Source organism: Piliocolobus tephrosceles, chromosome 17 (assembly GCF_002776525.5).
Source record: "Piliocolobus tephrosceles isolate RC106 chromosome 17, ASM277652v3, whole genome shotgun sequence".
Taxonomy (NCBI): Eukaryota; Metazoa; Chordata; class Mammalia; order Primates; family Cercopithecidae; genus Piliocolobus; species Piliocolobus tephrosceles.
In genome coordinates this window covers 820,415-842,359 of record NC_045450.1, presented here as the reverse complement: position 1 = coordinate 842,359, position 21,945 = coordinate 820,415, and the positions used below count along the sequence as shown (strand labels likewise).

The 21,945-nt window shown below is 60.5% G+C and overlaps 2 protein-coding genes, 1 long non-coding RNA gene and 1 other non-coding gene across 9 annotated transcripts in view; 2 read left to right on the top strand and 2 right to left on the bottom strand.

Moving 5' to 3' along the window:
- Positions 1 to 6,625: 6,625 nt before the first annotated feature.
- Positions 6,626 to 12,006, top strand: RAB26 (RAB26, member RAS oncogene family). 2 transcript variants are annotated; one of them, XM_023189230.2, is made up of 9 exons: positions 6,626 to 6,968; positions 7,838 to 7,948; positions 9,511 to 9,552; positions 9,638 to 9,704; positions 9,799 to 9,851; positions 10,695 to 10,760; positions 10,864 to 10,920; positions 11,021 to 11,097; positions 11,196 to 12,006. In XM_023189230.2, exons 1-9 carry the CDS (start codon positions 6,774 to 6,776, stop codon positions 11,296 to 11,298), a joined length of 771 nt encoding a protein of 256 aa, XP_023044998.2. In that variant the 5' UTR covers positions 6,626 to 6,773; the 3' UTR covers positions 11,299 to 12,006. The 2 variants fall into 2 exon arrangements, with proteins under 2 accessions (XP_023044998.2, XP_023044997.2); XM_023189229.2 differs by having other exon boundaries at positions 10,864 to 11,097.
- A 673-nt stretch (positions 12,007 to 12,679) lies between these two features.
- On the bottom strand, positions 12,680 to 13,233 carry LOC111524151. The gene is made up of 2 exons (XR_002725704.1): positions 13,019 to 13,233; positions 12,680 to 12,801 (listed from the first exon to the last, which is right to left on the bottom strand). It is a non-coding gene; the product is annotated as an uncharacterized LOC111524151 (long non-coding RNA).
- Positions 12,900 to 12,982, bottom strand: LOC111524176. The gene has a single exon (XR_002725716.1). It is a non-coding gene; the product is annotated as a small nucleolar RNA SNORD60 (small nucleolar RNA).
- A 349-nt stretch (positions 13,234 to 13,582) lies between the features above and the next one.
- TRAF7 (TNF receptor associated factor 7) overlaps positions 13,583 to 21,945 on the top strand; it is a 21,066-nt gene continuing 12,703 nt past the window's right edge. For 2 of the 5 annotated variants that reach the window (XM_023189133.2, XM_023189134.2), the window contains exons 1-2: positions 13,583 to 13,733; positions 21,617 to 21,735. In XM_023189133.2, the coding sequence (XP_023044901.1) occupies positions 21,655 to 21,735 (81 nt within the window). In that variant the 5' untranslated portion in view covers positions 13,583 to 13,733; positions 21,617 to 21,654. Of the gene's footprint in view, positions 13,734 to 21,616; positions 21,755 to 21,945 lie in introns of those variants that run through there. The other 3 variants (XM_023189137.3, XM_023189135.2, XM_023189136.3) reach the window with 3 other exon arrangements.

Sequence of the window (21,945 nt, the reverse complement as noted above, 5' to 3'; positions counted from 1 at the left end):
AGGGCAGGAGAATGGCGTGAACCCGGGAGGCAGAGCTTGCAGTGAGCTGAGATCTCGCCCCTGCACTCCAGCCTGGGCAACAGAGCGAGACTCCACCTCAAAAAAAAAAGAAAATTGGCTGGGCGCGGTGGCTCAAGCCTGTAATCCCAGCACTTTCGGAGGCCGAGATGGGCAGATCATGAGGTCAGGAGATCGAGACCATCCTGTCTAACAAGGTGAAACCCTGTTTACTAAAAAATACAAAAAACTAGCCAGGCGAGGTGGCGGGCGCCTGTAGTCCCAGCTACTCGGGAGGCTGAGGCAGGAGAATGGCATAAACCCGAGAGGCGGAGCTTGGGCGCCTGGGCGACAGAGCGAGACTCCGTCTCAAAAAAAAAAAAAAGAAAAGAAAATTATGTGCAATTGTTTGCCTACATTTTTGAAATCTATATGGGATGATTATATGTTACAAACTGTAAAAACCAATTCTAGAAAAAAATAAAAACCCAAATAGACCAGCAACAAAAGAACACATTGAAAACGTATCAAAAGCTATGTCAGGAAAAGACACTTAATCCAGATCTTTTTGTGGACAAGTTCTATCAAATGTGGAAGAATCAGGTAATTGTGATTTAATTTAGACTCTTAGAAAACAAGGCTGGGCACGGTGGCTGACGCCAGTAATCCCAACATCTTGAGAGGCTGAGACGGGAGGATCACTTGAGCCCAGGAGTTCAAGACCAGCCTGGACAATAGTGAGTCCCCCATCTCTACAAAAAACTAAAACATAGCTGGGAGACGGAAGTGGGAAGATTGCTTGAACCCAAGAGTTCAAGGCTACAGTGAGTCAGAACTGCACCACTGCACTCCAGTCTGGGTAACAGAGTAAGACTCTATTTCAAAAAAAAAAAAAAAAAGGCCGGGGCGGTGGCTCACGCCTGTAATCCCAGCACTTTGGGAAGCCAAGGCAGGTGGATTACCTAAGGTTAGGAGTTCAAGACCAGCCTGGCCAACATGGTGAAACCCTGTCTCTAAAATACAAAAATTAGCCGGGCGTGGCCAGGTGCGGTGGCTCACGCCTATAATCCCAGCACTTTGGGAGGCTGAGGTGGGCAGTCATGAGGTCACAAGATTTGGACCATCCTGGTTAACATGGTGAAACCCTGTCTCTACTAAAATACACACACACACACAACTAGCCAGGCGTGGTGGCAGGCACCTGTAGTCCCAGCTACTCGGGAGGCTGAGGCAGGAGAATGGCCTGAACCCAGGAGGCGGAGCTTGCAGTGAGCCGAGATCGCACCACTGCACTCAGCCTGGGTAAGAGTCAGACTCCGTCTAAAAAAAAAAAAAAAAAAAAAAACTTAGCCAGGTGTGGTAGTGGGTGCCTGTAATACCAGCATTTTGGGAGGCCGAGGCCAGTGGATCACCTGAGGTTAGCAGTTCAAGACCAGCCTGGCTTGGCCAGGCGTGGTGGCTCAAGCCTGTAATCCCAGCACTTTGGGAGGCTGAGACGGGCGGATCACGAGGTCAGAAGATCGAGACCATCCTGGCTAACATGGTGAAACCCCGTCTCTACTGAAAAATACAAAAAAACTAGCCGGGCGAGGTGGCGGGCGCCTGTAGTCCCAGCTACTCAGGAGGCTGAGGCAGGAGAATGGCGTAAACCCAGGAGGCGGAGCTTGCAGTGACCTGAGATCATGCCATTGCACTCCAGCCTGGGTGACACAGCGAGTCTGTCTAAAAAAAAAAAAAAAAAAGACCAGCCTGGCCAATATAGTGAAACCCTGTCTCTACTAAAATACAGAAATTAGCCGGGCATGGTGGCAGGTACCTGTAATCCTAGCTACTCAGGAGGCTGAGGCAGGAGAATTGCTTGAACCCGGGAAGCGGAGACTGTGGAAAGTCGAGATTGAGATCACGCCATTGCACTCCAGCCTGAGTGACAGAGCAAGACGCCGTCTCAAAAAAAAAAAAAAAAAGACAATAGAAACATTGCAAGGAAAGCACTTGGTGCAGTCCGGGGTAGTCAGTGATTATCATGGTTATGTAGGGGTCTGTTTTGTTCATCGACAGGGATCCCCGCACCTGCCATGAGGCCATGTGTGTCACTCTGAGGCTGCCAGGAGAGCCTGCAGCCAGGAGCCCTGATGCTGACTCCTCCAATGGCTAAGCGGACGCCCTTACTCAGCTCAGGGGCAGGAAGCCAGCACTGCTGAGAGCAGGCGACTGGCTCCGAAGGAGTGAGGATACCGCTCTGACAGCCACAGAGGCGCACATGACTCCCCCGTTAGCTCATCTCTGTGTGGCAGATCACCTCTGCCGCCTTCCCGTCTGGGAGCACCTGAGTCACTGTGGTCACATCTGCAGGCAACAAAGGGTCCCCATTCGGGCAGGGATAGACACAGGCTTTTCACGACCCGCCTGGCAGGGCCTCAGGGCCACCATGTGAGCAGGCTGAAGGGGGGTGACCTCTTAGGAGGACACCAGGTTGCTGCATGCCTGGACACCAGGGAGAGCTTACCTGTGACATCACCCACGTGCTGGGGTGACTCAGTGCTCCTCTCTCGGGTGGAAGTCGCATTCAGTGCTGCCGCAGTTCCTCCGACGTCTCCATGGCAACGTTCACGCGAATTTGGCAGAACATAAGGTGTTTGAGCTGGAAAGGACCTCAGAGATCGGCTCCTCCTGCCCCCTCATATCATGGAGAGGGGAGCAGGCCCAGACAGGGAATGCGACATGCCCAGGGGCACACAGCAAGCTGCGGACCCCGCAGAGGGCACAGACTGCTGAGCTCCAGAGGATGGTCTTGGGAGGTGCCCTGGGGGCACAGTCAGTGGGGGCTTTGCCACTCCCTGGCTTGCTAAGAGCCCCTTGAAGTCCAGCCCAGCTCTCTGCTGCTCAGCCACAGAGCTCTGCCTCCAGTGTCCGGCGGGAACAGGAGTAGGCAGGACAGGGCCCTGTCCTCAGGAGGCTCACAGACTGGTACAGATGCCATGCAGCCGCTGGGGAAGGGCTGGTGAACATCCAGGGAGCCAGAAGTGGGGCAGGAGGAGCCAGGGCAGGCTCCCTGGAGGGTGGGGCTCCTGGCAGAGCCTGGAAGCCTGAGGAGGCCTCACTCGTACCTGCAGCCCCTCTCCCGGCACAAAAGGGCCAGCCTGAGGGCCCCACTCTGGGGCAGAGTGTAGGGAACATGCTGGAAAATGGGAGCCAGAGACAGACTGTCCTGGTCCATGGGTCTCAGGGGTCGTTGTGGCTGGGGGCTCACAGCACACATCCCTCCAGACACCCAGAACAGTCAGAAGGCACTGCCAGGAGTTAGAGGGCACAGATGAGAGTGCCAGGGGGCCGGGCCGTCAGAGGGTAACAGGAGCGAAAGTCCCAGAGCAAGGCCCCAAGGAGACCCAGGGTGCTCCCTCCCTCGAGGATAGGAACCTATGGAGATCTTCCCGTCCCTGGCAGAGTCAGCTCTGCACCAGAAGGGTTGAAGGCTGTAGCACTCCCCCAGGGGAACACAGACCTCACTCTCCACCCCCAGCTCCCAAGGCCCATCTCAACCTCGGGCCCTGTCTCAGGGACCTGCCCTGGCCTACAGGACTCCTCTCTTCTCCAGGTCTGAAGATGCCAAGAAACTGGACATCCCAAGGCATCCCTGCTGACCTTTCCCACCATGCTGGTCCCCGGCTTGCCCTCGCTGGCCCCTGCCTTGCGCTTGCTGGCCGCCTGTTCTAGTTTTTTTTTTTTTTTTTTTAGATGGCGTCTCATTCCGTTGGCCAGGCTCGAGTGCAATGCGCAGTATCCTCTGTTGTTCTGCTCATAAGCCATGCACATCTCCTTACTTCCTGCTGTACAATTTCCAAGCTCCTAGGAATAACACTCAGATTTCCCTTCCCAGCTGACCTCGTCCTACCTTACCAGCTTGATTACCTCCCATTTCCTCCAAGGAACTGGACTACACTTCGGCCACCTCAGCACAAAGTGCCCACCTGCTAGTGCTCTCAGCCTATACATATTCACTCCCTCCACCTGGCGACTTTCTGTCTCTTATGTCAGACCCTAGCTCAATGCTCAAAGCCCAGTGCAAACCCTCCCTCCTCCAAAAGCCCTGCCCTCACTACTGATCACATTGTCTTAAATCTTTGTTAGCAAGGCATATCCTCCTGAAATGAGGCCTGTGTTTCTACATCACATTTCTTTTTCTTTTTCTTGTCTATTTTTTTTTTTTTTTTCAGAGTCTCACTCTGTCGCCCAGGTTGGAATGCAACAGCACAATCTCAGCTCACTGCAACTTCCTCCTCCTGGGTTCAAGTGATTCTCCTGCCTCAGCCTCCCAAGTAGCTGGGATTATAGGCATGTGCCACCATGCCCGGCTAATTTTTGTATTTTTGGTAGAGACGGGGTTTCACCATGTTGGCCAGGCTGGTCTCAAACTCCTGGCCTCAAGTGATCTGCCTGCTCAGCCTCCCAAAGTGCTGGGATTACAGGCGTGAGCCACCGCACCTGGCCTCTTTCACCAATTTAACAACTACTTATGGAGGCCCAGAGCTGGCTGCTGGGGACAGCAGTGACCAAGACAAGCTGCTTCCTGTGCCCAGAAACCTTACACTCCAGAGGGTGAAACAGACGGCAAACACAGCAACTAAGAGACATAATGATCAAAGATTACGAGGCCTGCTGGAAGCCAAGAGAGGGGTCTGTGATGCAGGCACCCAGAACTCCCCATTTTCAAGAGAAACCACAGACTTGGATTTTTACGTAAACTCTCCTAATTTTAAAGGTTGCCAGCGCAAGCCCGTTTCCTCTGCTCAGTCAAGGCTCCCCTCCCCGCCTGGCCTCCCACTTTCTCCGGAGCGCCTGCCTCCTTCTCTTCCTGGGGGCCCCATCCACACTCCTCCCCCTGCAGGATGCCCTACTTGCACCCAGCTCCTCCTGCTGCTGCCTGCACCCTGGGGATACCTGAGCAGCAGCTGGCAGGAGGGACTCCACTGGACTGGGAGTCCACTGCCCAGGACCCTGGGGCCAGTGCACAGCAGCTGCTGAGGCTCCCAGCTCAGACCCTAGGCCAGCCATCCTGAAGGAGGCCTTGGAGGGGGTGGACACTTGGAGTCCCCAGGGCTGCAGCTGCAGAAGCCAAATGCCTCTGCCCAGGCCCAGTGCACACACACTGGGGGTTGGTCTGGAAGAGCTGGGGGGCCAGAGGAGTGAGACAAGGAAGGGAGGCCTGGCGGGTTCTGAGAGGGCTTCCGGATTTGCCCCCCAGCTCTGCCAGGTCCTTGGGGATTGAGTATACAAGGATCTCAGCCTTGGGATGGTTTATGTTCTCTGGAGCTGGAGTTCCCAGGAGCAAATCCTAGCTCTGCCCTTCCTAGCCTGCTGACCTTGGACAGCCGTCCTTGCCTTTCTGAGCCTCAGTTTCCCCATCTGGACACTTGGGGCAGCACCCACCTTGCAGGATAACTTTGAAGAGGTCATGTGCTTGGCACGCAACAGCGTGTGTAGCGGTGTTCCACGGCCTCTGCCAGGCCCTCTCAAGGAATTACTCTGCTGGGCACTGTCCCTCCATCTGTGTTTTCTCAGGCCTCTGACCCAAGAGGCAGTTGATTGTTTGGGCTCTGGGCACTGCCAGCTGGGAGGAAGCAGGCCTCTGAAAGGCCCAAGGTCCTGGTGACAGCTGTCACGTTTCCGGGGACAACCGGGTCATCTCTCCAGCTCCCAGAGAAGCACCAAGAAGCCCCCGCATGCCAAGGACACCACCCCTCTGCACCATTGTGCCCCAGCTCTGACCACTGCAGTCCCATCTTCTCTGTGAGAGGGGCTGACAGAGCTCCAGTCAGCCCAAGCTGCGGAGATGGGTCTGCCCGGGACCAGCTTAGGGTTTGGAGAATCAGCCCTGGCCACCTGAAGGTCCGAACCTGGAGGGGAAGGGCAAGGGGCCAGGCACACAGCCTGCACAGGGGCCTCTGCCTTCCACCTTTCAGACCATGAGGGTAGAGTCCCATGGGAGGGGACCCTCAGGGGGCCAGGGGCTGGCTGCGACAGCGACTTCCTCTTTCCCACGGATCCCCAGGCGTGCGCAGCAGGCAGAAGCTGCCGGGGAGATCGCCACGCCCCCTGTGTGCTCCCGGTGACCAGCTGTCACCCGAGTCCAGGGTGCTTGTCCCAGTAGCCGGGCGTGTTTGCCAAGCGAGGGTTGGAGCTTCCGGGACCCGCCTGCCCTGGAGGGGACGGAGCAGTGAAGGGCAGCGGGCCCAGCGCCAGGCATCTGGAGCTAAGGGAATAGAAGCCCGCGGTGCCCATCCATGCGGGCCCTCTGCCCCAGCACCCACATCTCAGGACACCCCCTCCTCCCAGGTCTGCCAGTCCAGTTTGGGGGTCACCGAGCTGGAGTGGTGTGCAGCCAGCAGAAGGGATTCAGGATCCTGGGGTGACCCCTGCCTGGCTCAGGCCTGCCACCTCACAGCTGGCTCCAGACCCCGAGGCAGCCCCAGGCATGGGTCATGGTCGGGGGCGGGGCGGGGCCCGGGCCTCCTGACCCGCCCCGAGCGGGGGTGTATTTGCATGTCCCCGCCCTGCGCACGGCATTGGCGGCGGCGGCGGCAGGAGGCAGGGCTTGAGTGGCTGTGCGCCCGTGGAACGGCGGGGGCGGGGCGCAAGCCGGGCGCCCGGGATGATGATGCCGCCGCCGCCTCCACCGGGGGAAGGGTTCGGGTCCGGGTCGGGCTCGGCGGGCGCAGGGAGCGGGACGGCCCGGGGCACGGTGGCTGCAGCGGGAGCACACTGAGCGCCCGCCCGCCATGTCCAGGAAGAAGACCCCCAAGAGCAAGGGGGCCAACAACCCCGCTGCCTCCACGCTGCCCGCCGCCAACGGGCCCCGACCGGCGCGCTCCGGGACTGCGCGTCCCGGCCCCGACGCGCCGCCCAACGGGCCCTTGCAGCCCGGCCGGCCCTTGCTTGGCAGCGGTGGCGACTTCTACGACGTCGCTTTCAAGGTGAGCCAGACACCCGCCTCCCAGTCCAGCGCAGCAGGTGGCACCCGGTCTGAGCCAAGGGTTGGGGGTCAGAGAGGGGGTGCAGGGCCCGCGGTCCCAGGGCGCGGAGCCGACGCGGGAGGCACCCCGTGGGGCTTGCCCGGTGCATCGTGAACACACACAGCTGTCCATCCCAGGTCTGGGGAATCCAACAGCTGGCGGGGCCTGTCCCCCACCCCCAGCCGGCATGGCGGCACAAGGGGTCCCGCAACCATCAGTGCCCCGCCCGGGGTCTTACCATTTCCCATATGCTGCCCTCCCTCAACCCAGGGGCTGTGGGCCTTTTCTTTTTTTTGCGCTGGGGGAAGAGGTTTGCCAGATGGATGGGGAACCCTGGGACCCCAGACCAAGGCAGAGGCTGTGTGGACTTGGCAGGGGGCTGGGAGGACCATCTTTAGGTTTGGTGGCACAGGTTTTGGGGAGAAGGCCTGACTGCCCCCTACCTGCACCCCCCCTCCCATCCTCAGACTTGGTCCAGGTCTCTCCTCAGGTCGAGACCTGACCCTAATGGGGCAAATTCCTCTTGAGCCTTGATGGGGGAGTCTCTTAGGAGGTCCCTAGCTGCCACCCCATCTGCTCCCCTCCCAGATGAAGCCTGCTGTCCACTGTTGGGGGGTATGGACGTTAGGGAGGGTCTGGGATGGAGGTGGCTGCCCTTGTTCCCTACTGAGATGGCCACTGTGCAGAAGGACAGAGCGGCCCGAGCCTTTCAGAGGTAGAGGCTGGGTGTCCAGCCCATCGGGGTCCCTGGCTCCGCTGAGCCTGCAACCCCTCTGACCAGGTCAGCTCAGGGCAGACAGGACTCCCCCTGACCCTCCTGCTTGTCCTAGGTCATGCTGGTGGGGGACTCAGGCGTGGGGAAGACCTGTCTGCTGGTGCGATTCAAGGACGGTGCTTTCCTGGCGGGGACGTTCATCTCCACCGTAGGCATTGACTTCCGGGTGAGTGGAGGCCCCGGCCCGGCCCCACATCACCCCACGTCCTGCTGGTACCCCTGAGCACCAAGTTCTCTGTGATCCCTGTGGTACTGACAGGCTCAAGCAGCCTGGACCCCAGGTGGAATGCCTCAGCCACCAAGCTGCCCGCCTCAACCTCCCAACACCTGGGCTGGTGGCTGCACCCGACAAGCAGAGTTAGTTGCCCTGTGCCAGGGGTTGGCATTACCCAGGGACCATATCCTGTGCCTTGGGGGAGGTGGACGCTGCTGCCCACAGGGTGGTGGGTCAGAGGAAGTCAAGGGGCATGTCCACTTGGGGCCAACAGTGCTGCCTCGGTACAGAGGCCTTGCCGGGCCCTAGGAGCACGTGCTCCCTGCAAAGCCTGAGTGAGGGTGTTTCCAGGGTTTGCCTAGGGGAGAGGACCCTGCCCTTGGGTGAGGAGGCCACCCCCTCCACCACCAGCCCGAATTCCTCGTGCTGAGGTGTTGCCGTGTTCTCAGCAAATCTTAAGTTTGCATTTTTCTCACCCTTTAATTAGAGCCAGTTAGAGGGAGGATGGAGGGAGGGCTGTCCCAGGGACAGGAAAAGGGCCCTCCAGTCTGGGGGTTCCAGTTCCCCTCAAGTCCTCTGGGATGGAGAGAGAACTGAAGTGCCCGAGGGGGGCAGGCCAGTCCTGTCTGGTCCCCACTTCCCCACCTCCCTCTTGGCTCTCGGGTGGGTGGTAAGAGGTGAGGCCATTTGGTTCGCACTCTTGTTCAGGGTGCCAGGGAAGGCGGTGTCCTCCCCAGCCCAGCAGATGGCCCTGCCTGGTTCCCGGGAGACCCAGAAGCACTCTGACAGCAGGAGCTCAGGCTGAGGGAGGTGGCATGCGTTCCAGCTGGCCCGGACCTCAGGCTGCGGCTGAAGCCCCCCGCCCCCACCCTGGCAGATGGACTGGGGCGAGACCACTCCCTGCCTTACATCTAGGCCTTAACTGGGAGGGCCCGGCCCGGGACGCTGCCAGGCAGTTCTGGGATCTGTGGTTACTGCCTTGGGTCCGACAGGCCCAGGCCCAGCCCTGACAATCCCAGCAAGAAGAGGCTTGTAATTTTTTATTCTTTTGAGACAGGGTCTCTGTCGCCCACGCTGGAGTGCAGCGGTGATCATGGTGGACTGCAGCCTCCAAGTTCTGGGTTCAAGCCATCCTGGGAGTCTTTCAAATTAGCAAAAAGAGCTAATGGGGAGGCTGAGGCGTTGCAGCCCGTTAGTTACTGCAGCAGCCATGTGACTGGCACCCATTTGCAGATGGGAAAACCGAGACAGTAAGAGGCCTGGTGGGGTCATGAGTTCAAATAAGTCAGCACAAGAGCTGTGGGGAGAGGCCTGCACTTGCAGGTGTGGGTGAGGCCATATTGGTTTAAGGGAACCCTGCAGGGGCTGGGCTGGACCCCGGAGCTGGGAGGTCTTAGGGGACATGAAGCTGGGTGGGGAGGAGAGCCATGGGACTCTGAGGGGTGGTAGTGAGGCTAGTGGGGATACAGGCTGGGCCGGGCCCTTGCCAGAGCCGCCTGGTTCTGTCGTTTCAGAATAAAGTTCTGGACGTGGATGGCGTGAAGGTGAAGCTGCAGGTAAGGTGACGGGCAGAGGGCAAGTTGGGGGACAGGGGATGCCAGGGAGGGGCTGGACAGTCTGACCAGTGCCTGTTCGCTGCAGATGTGGGACACAGCTGGTCAGGAGCGGTTCCGCAGTGTTACCCATGCCTACTACCGTGACGCTCATGGTGAGCCCCTGGGTACCCGGGCTGGTTGGGGGGGGCGGGTCTGAGCACCTGAGGGTGCAGGTGATGGTGGATGTCCTGACTGCCCTGTCCCCAGCTCTGCTGCTGCTCTACGATGTGACCAACAAGGCCTCCTTTGACAACATCCAGGTCAGTGGCCTTCCTGGTGGGGTGAAAGGGTCCTGATAAGGCCTGACCCACCCCAACCTCCTTCTGGTAGATGGCATCAGGGTTCCAAAGGACCCCACTGAGAGTAGGGGGAGGGAAATGCCAGCCTTCTGGGCTGGAGGTGGCCCAAGTGGACCTGAGTGCCATTCCAGCTCCCTTAGCAGGACCCTTTGTGTTAAGGGACCTGTAAGGTGGGCTTCCCTATGTGGTACACAGGGGGTTATCACTTCTAAAGACAGGTATCCTGGCCAGGCATGGTGGCTCACCCGAGGTCAGGTGTTTGAGACCAGCCTGGCGAACATGGTGAAACCCCATCTCTACTAACAATACAAAAATCAGCCTGGTGTGGTGACACACACCTGTAATCCCAGCTCCTCAGGAGGCTGAGGTTGCAGTGAGTCAAGACTGCGCCACGGCACTCCAGCCTGGAGCAAAACTGTCTCAAAAAAATAAAATGGGCCTGGCATGGTGGCTCACACGTGTAATCCCACCACCTTGGGAGGCCGAGGTGGGCGGATCATGAGGTCAGGAGTTGGAGACTTAAAATTAAAAATTAGTTGGGTATGGTGGCGCGTACCCTGTAATCCCAGCTACCCGGGAGGCTGAACCCTCCCAAGGTTCTCTGAACCTGAGGAGAACAGCGTGAACCCAGGAGATGGAGATTGCGTCATCGCACTCCAGCCTGGACAACAGGGGGAGACCCTGTCTCAAAAAAAAGATGAAATAAACACAGGTGCCCTGTACAGTGTGACCTGGAGGGCCAAAGTTCTGGGGCATGGGGCAAGCCATGGAGGGAGCCCCAGCCTGGTCTACTGCCTCCCACAGGCCTGGCTGGCTGAGATCCATGAGTACGCCCAGCACGACGTGGCGCTCATGCTGCTGGGGAACAAGGTGGGAGGCCCGGATGTCCTCACCTGGGTCACAGGGCAGGGCAGGTGAGGGGGCAGGGGCCAACCATGGGCCAGCTGTCACCAAGACCCTGTGCCTGGGCCAGGTGGACTCTGCCCATGAGCGTGTGGTGAAGAGGGAGGACGGGGAGAAGCTGGCCAAGGTGAGTCAAGGCAGGGGGGTGGTGAGGGGTTGCCCCTGGAGGCCACGAGCCCGGGCTGTCCCCGCCAGGCCACCACCTGGCTGGCAGCAGCTGTTTACAGGAATATGGGCTGCCCTTCATGGAGACCAGCGCCAAGACAGGCCTGAACGTGGACTTGGCCTTCACAGCCATAGCAAAGTAAGTCCTGCCAGTCACCAGGACTCCCCCAGCACAGGGCCTGAACCCTCTTATTGGAGTCCAGGCCATCGTGTCCCCTTGTCACCCCCACTCCGCAGGGAGCTGAAGCAGCGCTCCATGAAGACTCCCAGCGAGCCACGCTTCCGGCTGCACGATTACATTAAGAGGGAGGGTCAGGGGGCCTCCTGCTGCCGCCCGTGAACCTGGCTGAGCTCAGTCCTCTGGAGGAAGCTGCCGAGCCCCCAGAAGGCTGGACAGTCTCCAGGCCCTTCTGACTTTGTTGCCCAGTGGTCAATACCAGTGTCTGTTTCCAGCAGCCCCAGGTCAAGCCTTGCCCCTTCCTCCTCCCAGCAGCAGTCCCAACAAGCAGGCTTCTGAGAGCCCATGGCCCACACACTGGCCACCATGGAAAAGCAGTCTTCTGCACAGGAGGGGGCGCGGCATGTGGACAGACACTGCCACGGTGCTCTGCTGCCCCCTCCTGGGCACACCCAGGTGAGGGAGGGCTGGGGCTGGCACCACACAGTGCCTAACCCTAGAAAAGCCATGTCTTCACCTGCACACACTGCTCAGGCAGGTAAGGGAGGCCGCCTGCCCACGCCTGGGACAGAGGGCTTCACTGCTAATCACATCGTGCATCTGTGTGTCCTGGGAGCTACCTGCTCCCAGTCCACCCTCTAGGAGGCTCTGGCTCAAACAACAATAGGGTCTTCCTCAGTGACCTTGGAGGATGCCTGTGGCCTTGTGATAAAACGTGGGAAATCACAGAAACGCCAGAAAACAACTGCCAGCCCGGCCTGGCCACAGCTGAGGTCTGTGATTTCCCAGCACGCTCCACCTTGCACTTAACTTGGCCTGTTGATCGCAAGCCTGTTTTCAGTCCTAGTGAATAAAGTTGTGTTTTCTGGAGCGTCTGTCTCATCTATTGAAAAAAACCCACTTCTAGAGCAGACGCTAGAGTTTGAGAGACTCAGCAGGGCCCAGAACCCTCAGCAGGTGTGTGGGTATCACTCCCCCATGGCCCATGGCTGCCTCCCTAGAGAGGAACATGGGAACCCTAGGTGGTGTCAACTTCCCTCCACAGATCTCAAAGGCCTTTTTGGACTCACCCTGGGGCAAAGGCATGAAAAACAGTATTTGGCTGGGTGTGGTGGCTCACACCTGCAATCCCAGCACTTTGGGAGGCTGAGGCGGACGGATGACCTGAGATCAGGGGTTTGAGACCAACCTAACACGGAGAAACCCCATCTCTACTAAAAATATAAAATTAATTGGGCGTGGTGGTAGGCGCCTGTCATCCCAGTTACTTGGGAGGCTCAGGCAGGAAAATTGCTTGAGGCGGAGGTTGTGCCATCGCTCTCCAGCCTGGGAAACAAGAGTGAAACTGTCTCAAAAAAAAAAAAAAAAAAAAAAAATTACGGGCAGAAATGGCGAAGGCAATCCCAAGAGATGGAAAGTCACTGGTAACAAGTTTCCGTTCCGTTTTCACGTCTCTACACTTTTCCAAAATTGCCTGTGGATGAGCCAGACCTCCGGGGTGCCAGAAGAATAGGAAAATTAAGACACTTGAGAGAAAACCGAATCAACTCACTACCTTTGCTTTATTGCTAAGCACTTCAATCGACACAACGCCCACCTTACCGCTCGGCCCTCCGGATTGAGGTTTACTTAGGTTCAAAATTTGCAGCCGGCTGGCAACGAAACCTGAAAGCGCCAAAATGTAGACGTAAATCCCCACTCCCTCGTTTTGGGCAACACCTGTTTCCACTCTCAGCCCGTCCCCGTCAAGAGTGAGCATCCCCAAGCCTCAGTCTTGCAAAATAATCAGACTGCACGTGCAGTTTTCATACGAGGTGTCAGAAGTCAAAGCAATTCATCACAGGCTTGGAGAATAGGGAACCCAGGCCCGGCTCAGTCTTACCTGCAGGTAGCTGAGGGTCTGAGATTCAGGAAGAAATGTTTAAACACTAAGGGACAAAGTGGAGCGTAGGCCAAGGCTGGACGCCCAGGGACCAGGCCGGCCTGCAGCTTTCAGGCCGCCCTCAAAGCCACGCTTGTGGCCCAGGTCTTCCCTGGATCTTAGCGCATGGCGTACGCATTAAAACAACTCTGCCGCTTCGCACTCGCCCGCAAAAGAGTGGATGCGCGCGAGGCTCGAGCTTTTATAGAAACTTTCCCACCTCTGTCATTGGGCTATCCTGGCGGAAGTGCCCGCCTTCCCTTGCTGCTGGTACGCCCGCTCCCTACTGCGTTGTTTCCACCAATCGTACCGTGGCATTTCTTTTGGAGGCGGTCTCTCGGACCCAGAAACGAAGCTCCTCCCTTACGCAGAGTCCGTGAAGCCTAACGGTGAGTGACGGATGAGCAAAGCCAGTCAGACATCAATCTGCAACATAGAGTGATTCTGAAGCCGCCAATCCCGCCCCGCGACCACGAGGCCGCCGGAAGTCGTAGTTTCGGAAATGCCGCGCGTGAGGCAGCTGCCCGGGCCCCGAGAGGTGGGGAACTACAAGTCCCGGCGGGCGCAGCGGCCGAGCGCTTCCGGCTCGCTCGTCCAGTCCCTTTCCCGGCCGGCGGCCGAGGGGGCATCATGAAGCGGGCTGGCAGTGCTGCGGCTCCCGGGCGGCCGCGGGCGGGTGAGTGTCCCCGCGGCGCGCCCGGCCCGGAGCTCGCGCATCGGGGCTGCGCAGTGGGGCGGGATCGGGCGCGTAGAGGTCGAGGCGAGGCGAGGGGTCGGGCCGGGGGGGGGGGGGGGGGGGGGGGCGGGGGGGGGGGGGGGCCCGGGTGGGGGTCGGGGTCGGGGTCCGCGTCGCTGTCCGTCCGCCTGTCAGTTGTCCGTCGCTTGCTCCGTCGTGTTCTCGCGCGTTCTTTACTCATTCCTTTTTCCTGCATTCCCCGAGCCGCCCGGGGGCCAGGCACTGTTCTGGCCGCCGGGAGACTGCGGAGAACACGGTCCCAGTTCTTCTGTGCTCGGCGTCTGCTGCAGGGTTCCCGAACCTCCACACTATCGACCACGCGGTCCGGGTCGCTCTTTGCTGCGAGGGGCTGCCCTGTATATTGTAGGATGTGGAGCAGCCTGCCTGGCTCCTGGCCGCTAACAGTAAACACCCCCTCTTCCTCAATTGCGATAACAAATGTCTCCTGCGGGACAACTCCCCCTTATTCGCGATCTAGACAGACAGGGTGGCGGGATTGACAGGAGATAGTAAAAATCATGGAGAGCGGCGGTATGTTCTGTGGAAGAAAGAAAGAGGGTGCTGAAAAAGTGAGTACCGGTCGGGGGTGGGGGCGGCGCTACCGTTAGCCAAAGGCCTAATGAAGAAGCAGCCAGTCCCTGGACACGCAGGAGGAGCGTTCCAAGCAGAGGGAGCCCGATGTACAAAGGCCTGGGTTGAGAAGGGGCCTGACGCACCCCAGCAAGCCCTGGCAAGTGGAGAGGAGAAGTCTATGAGGCCGGACCAGGTTCACAGAGTGCATGGCGGGGGTGGGGGCGGGGTTATTGTGCTTTCAAAGGAGTTGGGGTTGAGGAAGCGCTGGAGAGGCGGGTCCGATCTAGGTCTGGTAAAGAGCTTTCTAGCTGTGTGTGGACCACAGACTTCGGAGTTCACTGGGGAAGCAGGAGAGAGGGAGGCTAGGCCATGGTCTCCTAGTCCCCACTGGGGTCCAGCTGTCAAGATATGGTTGGTTGTCTTGAGCCAGGCCAGAGTGAGTGGTCAGCTGGGGCTGAGTCTGAATCCAGGAGAGGGGCCTGCTGGATCCCACCCTGCTCTTGGGGATGGAGGGCTGTTTGCTTGCTCAGGAATTTCACGCCGCCCAGCCTGTCTGCCCACCTTTCTCACCACCCCTCTGACCCCTTCCTGGGCACACACAGGCCCCCTAGCCGTCGCCAAGTGAGGGGCCTCCCTTTTCCTCATTCCTTCTCTTTGGACTTCTCCCTTCCTAGTCCCCTTTCCTGTGCCTCTCTGTTGGGAATATCCTGAATTCACTGCTCTGGGCATTCATAGTTCTCTGTGGAAGCCCCGGGCCCCGTGTCCTGATGGGGAGCAATGGTATGGGTAGCCTGGTCGAGGGAGGGGAGGGGCCAGGAGTCGGCACCCCAACCTGATGTCCCCACCTGAGGGTCTCTAGTGAAGTGACTTCCACTGTAGCCCACTGGGGCTGAGTGTCACAATATTTCTGGAAGTGAATGGAAAAGTTCACGGTCTTTGGCATCCACCAAAAAGTACCTTTGGCAGATTGAGTGGCGATTGGTGGGGCTCCTGCCCCTCTGTCTGTCTGTGTCCCCCACCAGGTTCCCAGCTCCTCCCGGGTCAGATTCGCGTTCAGCCATCACATGTCCCCACCCTCCCGCGTAGGGCCTGGCACCCCATGGTTGGTGTGACTCTCGGCCAGCTATTTGGACAAGGAATGAGCAGTTTGGGGAAAGGAGGAAGATGCGGTTGAAGGGCCTCCTGGCCAGGAAGCATGGACAGCCTGGCCCTGGGATGCAGCCGCTCCCCGGCTTGGCATGGGCCTGGCTCAGGCACTGCCAGGGCTCTGGGTATGTGGCAGCCGTGGACGAAGCAGAAGGAATGGGACTCTGGTCACCACGGCACAGCCTGGGCCGGCCTCTCCGCCTTCCTCAGTCTCCATGGTGTGCTCAGCAGAGGAGCTACTGTCTGGGGCGCCTTCACTCTTAACAGGTGCATCTTCTCTTGGCTCCTTCCAGAGGAGGGTCCGGCTCTACTACATTTTTCGAGAAACTGGAGGCCGGGAGGGCAGGTACATAGCTGTGAAGTGGCAGAAGTGGAATTTGAACCGAGCTCTGTCTGAGCCCAGTGCCCATCGCTTTGACCATGGTGTCACAGCATCTCCTGGACCGACGCCCTGCGGGATCAGGGAGGGCGTGTGGGGAGGGCCAAGAACCGTTGGCTGTGTGTGTCTCGGTCCGGCCTTCTCGGTGGGTGGGCACCGAGGACTTCACCAGGCCCTCTGTGTGGCTCATGCGGGAGGAACCTGTGGAGAGGGACCCACCAAGCTCTTAGTCTTCTACAGATCCCCCGCTGTCCCCAGCCTTGCTCCCTGGAGGAGGAGGGTGCAGCCAGGTGGGGCAGGTGAAAGGGGAAAGCGAGCACTGGAGGCTGGGGCTGGTTATGTGCAGACCTGGACACCCTCACCCAGCTGGAGGAGGCCAGCTGCCTGGAAACTCGGGATGGAGGTGACCCAACCCCAGAAGCACCCAGGTGGGAAGTGGGGGGCAGTGACGCAGAGGGCCAGGACTGAGGGGCGTGGGACGGTGTGGGAAAGGAGGTGGCAGTGCGGTGGCATGCTGGCATGAGGGCGCTGGGTGGCTGAGTGGGTCGGACGGTCCTTGCCCTCACGTTCCTGTTGCCTCTTCGGGCCCAGATCTGGCCAGTGTTTGTGTCAGCTCCCTGCTGCTGCAGAGCAGAAGGAAGGAGAGAGCCCAGGAGACTGAGCCACACAGGAAGCAAATGAGAACACAGAGCAGGACTGGGAGACATGGGCTCGGGTTGGGGGGGGCGGTGCGCACCGCTGCCCTTGGCTCTTGGGCAAAGCTCATGACCTGTTTCTGAGAGTCTGAGGCCCACTTGACTTGGGTGAGAGCCAGGAAGGCACTCCCCAGCCCGGGGCCGTGAAGCTGGGGTCTCTTCCTGTGCCCTAGGATGCTCTCCCCACTCTGGATCCCAGCAGCCTCATCCTCCAGGAAGCCCTCTGGACTTCCCCTTGACTGGGCCAGGTCCCCACACAATAAATAGCCATGAGATACAGGAAAAAAGGACTGAGAGATGTCGCCAGCCCTCAAGGGGCCAGAGGGGCAGCAAAAGGAATCTTTACTGTGAAGTTGGGGTAAAACCTTGGTCAAGCTGGGGGGACCCCCTCCCTGGAGCAGAGGGAGCTGTGGACACTGGAGAGGCTTGGCCAGGACAAGACAGGCTTGGAGGCTGAGTGGATGCAGTAGGAGCAGAGCTGGGGAGGAGTTCAGAGGCCTCTGCAGAGCTGGGGCTGTGGATGTGGGGGCAGGGACAGGCGAGGGGGGCGCGGTGCTAGGAGGGAAGGGGGCCCAAGCCGGCCTTGGACCAGGGCCTGCTGGGGTTCTGAGGGGATCCTGAGGACCAAGGCAGGCAGAGGCCAGGGACATCCCAGGGGCCTTCGACGTCACACCCTGCCTATTTGGGATGGAAAAAGCGTTCTAAGGGACGTCAGGGAACAGCAGCGGAAGTGCGTGTGGCTTTGCTATGGCAACCAGGCCTGTTTCTATAGAATTTAGCGGCCTGGGCTTGGGCCGGGGGGCTGAGGCAGGGGCTGGGCTGGGGCGGGCAGTCTGTGGGTGCCCTGGGCAGGCTCTGTGATGCCAGCAGCCATGCTCGGAGCTCTGGCCACAGTCCAGCCAGCCGGCCACACACAGCCCTGTGGCAGGCGGGGCGAAGGCTCCTGGAGCCATCCCAGGCTCCTCCCAGGGCAGTTGCAGGCCTCACAGGCACACCCACCCACAGCTCGCTCCACACATATTCAGGGGACCCCCATACCCACCTGCCCTGGGTTGCTAGAGGAGCTGCTTTCAGGCTGGGCCTGGCCTCAGCAGGGAGCTGGATGTGGAATCCCCCATCGCCCCCACTCAGCAGGGCTCCCCTGGGCTGCTGCCAAGTGGGCGGGGACCCCTGACCCACACCCCCTCCAAGTGTGTCTGCAGGGAAAGGGGTGGGTGTCCGCATCCCACGTGCCCCCAGGGCGATGCCCCAGCAGAGCCCTCTAAGCCCAGCTTGTGGGGGCTGGGGAGGGGCTCCTGAGGGGTTTGCTGAAGAGGGGCTGGGGTGGAGGCAGAGGGGCTGAGGAAGACCCGCTTCCTATTGTTCAGTGGGTGCCCCCAGGGCCCCGGGAGTCCCTGCTATGTGGATGTGGGGTGGACAAAGACCCTGGGCCTGAATCCCAGTTTCAGGTGAGGTCAGGGAGGGGCTGCCCTGTGTTGGCCCTGGGAGGAGGGGACAGTGCAGGGCCAATCCTACCCTTCTCTGCACAGTGCCGACCCATGCACCTCGTCCCTGAAGGTCAGCACTGGCCTTCCCCAGGGTGGGTGCTGCGCTTCCTCAAGGACTTTTCTCTTTCAAAGATCGAATCCCCCGGAGCATCCAGCATGGGCATGGGTAGTGCGGACGGGGCGGGCGGTGTGGACTCGGACGGGCGGTGTGGACGGGGCGGGCGGGGGGGGCTGGGGCGGGCGGTGCGGGGGCGGGCGGTGGGGGCGGGGGGGGCGGTGCTCAGGTGGGCGGTGGGGGGGGGACGTGGAAGGAGGGGCAGAGGGGCTGGTGGGGAAAGCCTTTCCTCAGCCCCTAGCTGCCCCTGTAGCTTCTCCCAGTTTGGGAAGAGGCTCCAATGCTATGGAACACCCCCCACTTCCCCAGCGCTGGGAACGGGGGGGGGTGGAGAGACCTGAGCACTGGAGGGGAGTTCTCAATCTGGCTGACAGTTTCCTGCTCAGCCAGCCCCAGCCTTGATGAGTGTGGGGTGGGAAAGAGGCACCCTCCCTCTGGGGGACAGGGCACGCCCCCAGGACAGCCTCCCAGCCACAGGGGTGCCAAGCTATTGCACGCCCCAGCTGTGGCCCGAGGGCTCCTCTCCCTACTAGGGAAACCGTTATTGCAAAACCCAGCCCCTGGGACTGGGCTGAGGGGAGGCCTTGGGCCTCTTGCTCAATTCCGAGGTGCAGGGGTTGGATCCTGCCTTAGGGCGGGACACAAACATTCCCTGGCCTCCAGCCCTGGGGTCCCTCCCACCTCCGTGTCCCTGGCTGGGGCTGAACACTGAACCCAAGTGAACTGGGAAGCAGCATCCAGTGCAGAGCATCCCCCTCCCCCCCCCCCCCCCCCCCCCCCTCCCTCGCCCCCCCCCTCCTTCTGTCCCACTCCGCTGGCTCTTGGTGGGGTCTTGTGCACCCCACAGATCCTGTGGTGTTGTCCCCATGGCCTGGCTGCTATTGGCCAGCTGGGACTTTGTGGCTGATTTGCACGTTGCCCTGTGTGCCTTTCTGTTGACCTCACTTCAGAGTGAGGGGAAAGCCAGACACCTGCTCTTCCAGACTGAGCAACAGGCACCGAGGCCAGCCCGACCCATCCTGGGGGAGCGCCTGCTGCGGTCCCGGCCACCTGGCCCCAGGCAGGCATCACTGGCAGGGCTCACAGCTGACCCTGGGGTCCTGGAAGCTTGCAGTGCAGGGAGCCGATGGGTTTGTAAAATGCAAGTCAGTGTCTCCTAGCGGCTGCCCAGTGATCCCCTCCCTGCTCGCATGGGGCAGGAGCCAACCTGGGGCTCCCAAAAGGGCTGAACCTCCCGAGCCGAATCGTGGAGCCCTGCGGTTCAGGCTCTCGGGACCTTACTCCAGTTGGGACATCTTCACCCCAAGCATGATGGCAAAAGGCAAGCCCTGGCCAGCTCTCCCCGACCTTCCTGCCAGGAGCTGCTGGAGATGGGATAGGCATGTGCCAGGGCAGAACAGTATTCTAGACACACCACAACCACACCTCTGTCCCAGGGCTGACTCCTCTGAGCCTGGCTGCAGGTGTGTGGCACTGCCCACACTCAGGAGCCCCTGCCTCTTCCACAAGAGAAGTCCCCTGAGAGCCCAGTCTGGGACACACAGGGCCGAGCCCCTCGAGTCGCAGTGGGACCTGGGGGAGGCCAAGGGAGGCTTTGGCCAGGCCCCATCTCCCAACACCATGGGACGCACAGACCAGGTGGGGCTAGGTGGCTCGCAGCACTGCCAACTGCAGGGGCTAAGATGTCAGGTTGAGGCCCGAGTCCTGAAGGCTGAGTGGCTCCAGGGTGGGTGGCCTTACAGGTGGCATTGGAAGGGACAGGTGGGCCTGGGCAGCCTAGAGAAGGGGAGAGGAGACAGCAGGGGTGGTAGACAGTCTGGGAGCCCAAGTGCAGGGAACCAAGGGCTTGAGAGCCAGCCCCTCCCTGCAGACCTGTAGGCCGGGCTGGGGGGCCCCAGGCCAGACTGCGGCCATGGTGGTGGGTGAGATGAGTGGCATCTTGAAGGCGCGTGCAGGGCAGGCATTGCCAGAGGGGCCCGGTCAGGAGGGACTGATGGAGGAGGTGCTGGCGCCAGCTGGACTCAGTGATGCTCCCTGAGCCGTGCTCCCGCTGGGTGGGGGGCAGAGACCAGCTCTGCCACTTTCTTGGCCTGGGACTGGGACTCTCCTGCTCTTTTCAGGTCCCTGGGGCCTTGGTCTGCAGCCTGGCTTCCGCAGGGTGAGAGCAGGGCCGCAGGGGTGGGCTCCCTGCTGCTGTGCCGCCTCCAGGGCAAGCTTGTTCTGAAGGCTCCTGCCTTGGGAGCCTAGCCGTGGTGTGTCCTCACGCGGTGCCGTGCATGGGCCTCGAGGTAGACAGTGTGGGTGGGCCCAGGACGGGAGTCCTGGGGGTGTGGCTTTGCTCCTCACAGGGACCTCAGCTTCAAGCCGCGATGGGCGGCGGCTCTATCCACAGCCAGCAGGAGACAGGGCTGTCTCAGCCGCGCTCTGCTGGGCTCCTGGCTTCCAGGCTGCCCGGGTCCTGAAAGTGGGACCTGCTCAGGAGGATGGGTGCCTGCTGACAGAGCCTGGTGCCCCACAGCGGGAGGGTGGGCGTCATCCGGTACAGACAGCCCCTTCCCCGGGCTCTGTCCTGGGTGTGACCTGTTGGCTGGGTCTCCTTTTCCCTCTAATGTCTACCTCCCCTGCAGCTGTCCCTGGGTCTGACGAGCACTCCCAGCACCCACGGAGCGGCCACGTCTCCCCCAGGCCCATCAGCCCCTGTCTTCTGGGGAGGGTGATTCCTGTGTGCCTTCTCCCTGCCCCCCTCCTCCACCAGCCCCTGAGTCCCTGTGGCGCGGTTGGGAGTGTGTGTGACCTGCGCAGGTTCCAGGGGTGGACTCGTCTCTCTCCTGCAGTTTTTTCCGTGCAGCGTGGTTTGTGCGGAGTTGGGCTCCGGTGACTTCCCCTGCAGGTTCTTTCTCTGGGGTGTGGCCGGTGTCTCCCCCTCTGCAGCCTGCTGCTGGCTAGGTCCTGACCGCACCTGCCACGGCAGGAAACACATTTGTTGTGCCTTGGCTGGTCCCTATGTGACTGGATCCTGCCACATGGGCCACACCCTGGGCCTGCCCACCAAGGCCCAGCCTTGGCCCCAGGGACATTCAGCCTGGAGGTGACTGGCTGTGACTCAGGACTCAGAGTAGTAGAGAGAGCCGGGCAGGGGTCCCTCCACCTTGAGGAAGAGCTGGATGGGCTCTTCAGGAGCTCAGAAGGGCTAAGTCTTGAGGGCCGGTGATGCAGAGCCGCCTGCCCGCCCGGGCCTCTGCATGCCTGGGATCGGTGTGAAGGGCCTTTGCCTCCCAGAGGCCTGCCTGAGCCGGTGCTGGTGGTGGAAGGCGGCTGCGGCGGCCCCATGGTGGTCCAGAGCAGGTCTGCATACTTGCAGCGGCCCGGCTGGCTCAAAGGGGCCTGGGCTCCATCTCTCAAGCCCCTCATTTGTGCTCCACCCACAGGAGATGCTGCCCAAGGACCCTAGATGCCTCTCTAGAGCATGAGCTCGGGCAAGAGTGCCCGCTACAACCGCTTCTCTGGAGGGCCCAGCAACCTTCCCACCCCAGACGTCACCACCGGGGTAAGGGCGTGCCCCAAGGGTAAGGGTCTGCCCCTCTGCATGCCCAACATCCCCAGGACCGCCCAGCATGCCCCAGGGACCTGGTGCTTCCTGCAGAGCTCCCAGCGCAGTCCCCTCCCAAGTTTGGGTCTTGGGGGAGCTGGTGTGTGTGTGTTAGGCGTGTGAGTGCCGCGTGGCCTGGCCCGCCCGCGTGTTAGGCGTGGGAGTGCC

Excerpts from the sequence above, each read along its gene's own strand:
- RAB26 (XM_023189229.2), top strand. The coding sequence starts at position 6,774 with ATGTCCAGGAAGAAGACCCCCAAGAGCAAGGGGGCCAACAACCCCGCT. Across the intron at positions 6,969-7,837 it reads TCTACGACGTCGCTTTCAAG|GTCATGCTGGTGGGGGACTC; the intron begins GTGAGCCAGACA and ends TGCTTGTCCTAG. Across the intron at positions 9,705-9,798 it reads CTACTACCGTGACGCTCATG|CTCTGCTGCTGCTCTACGAT; the intron begins GTGAGCCCCTGG and ends CCCTGTCCCCAG.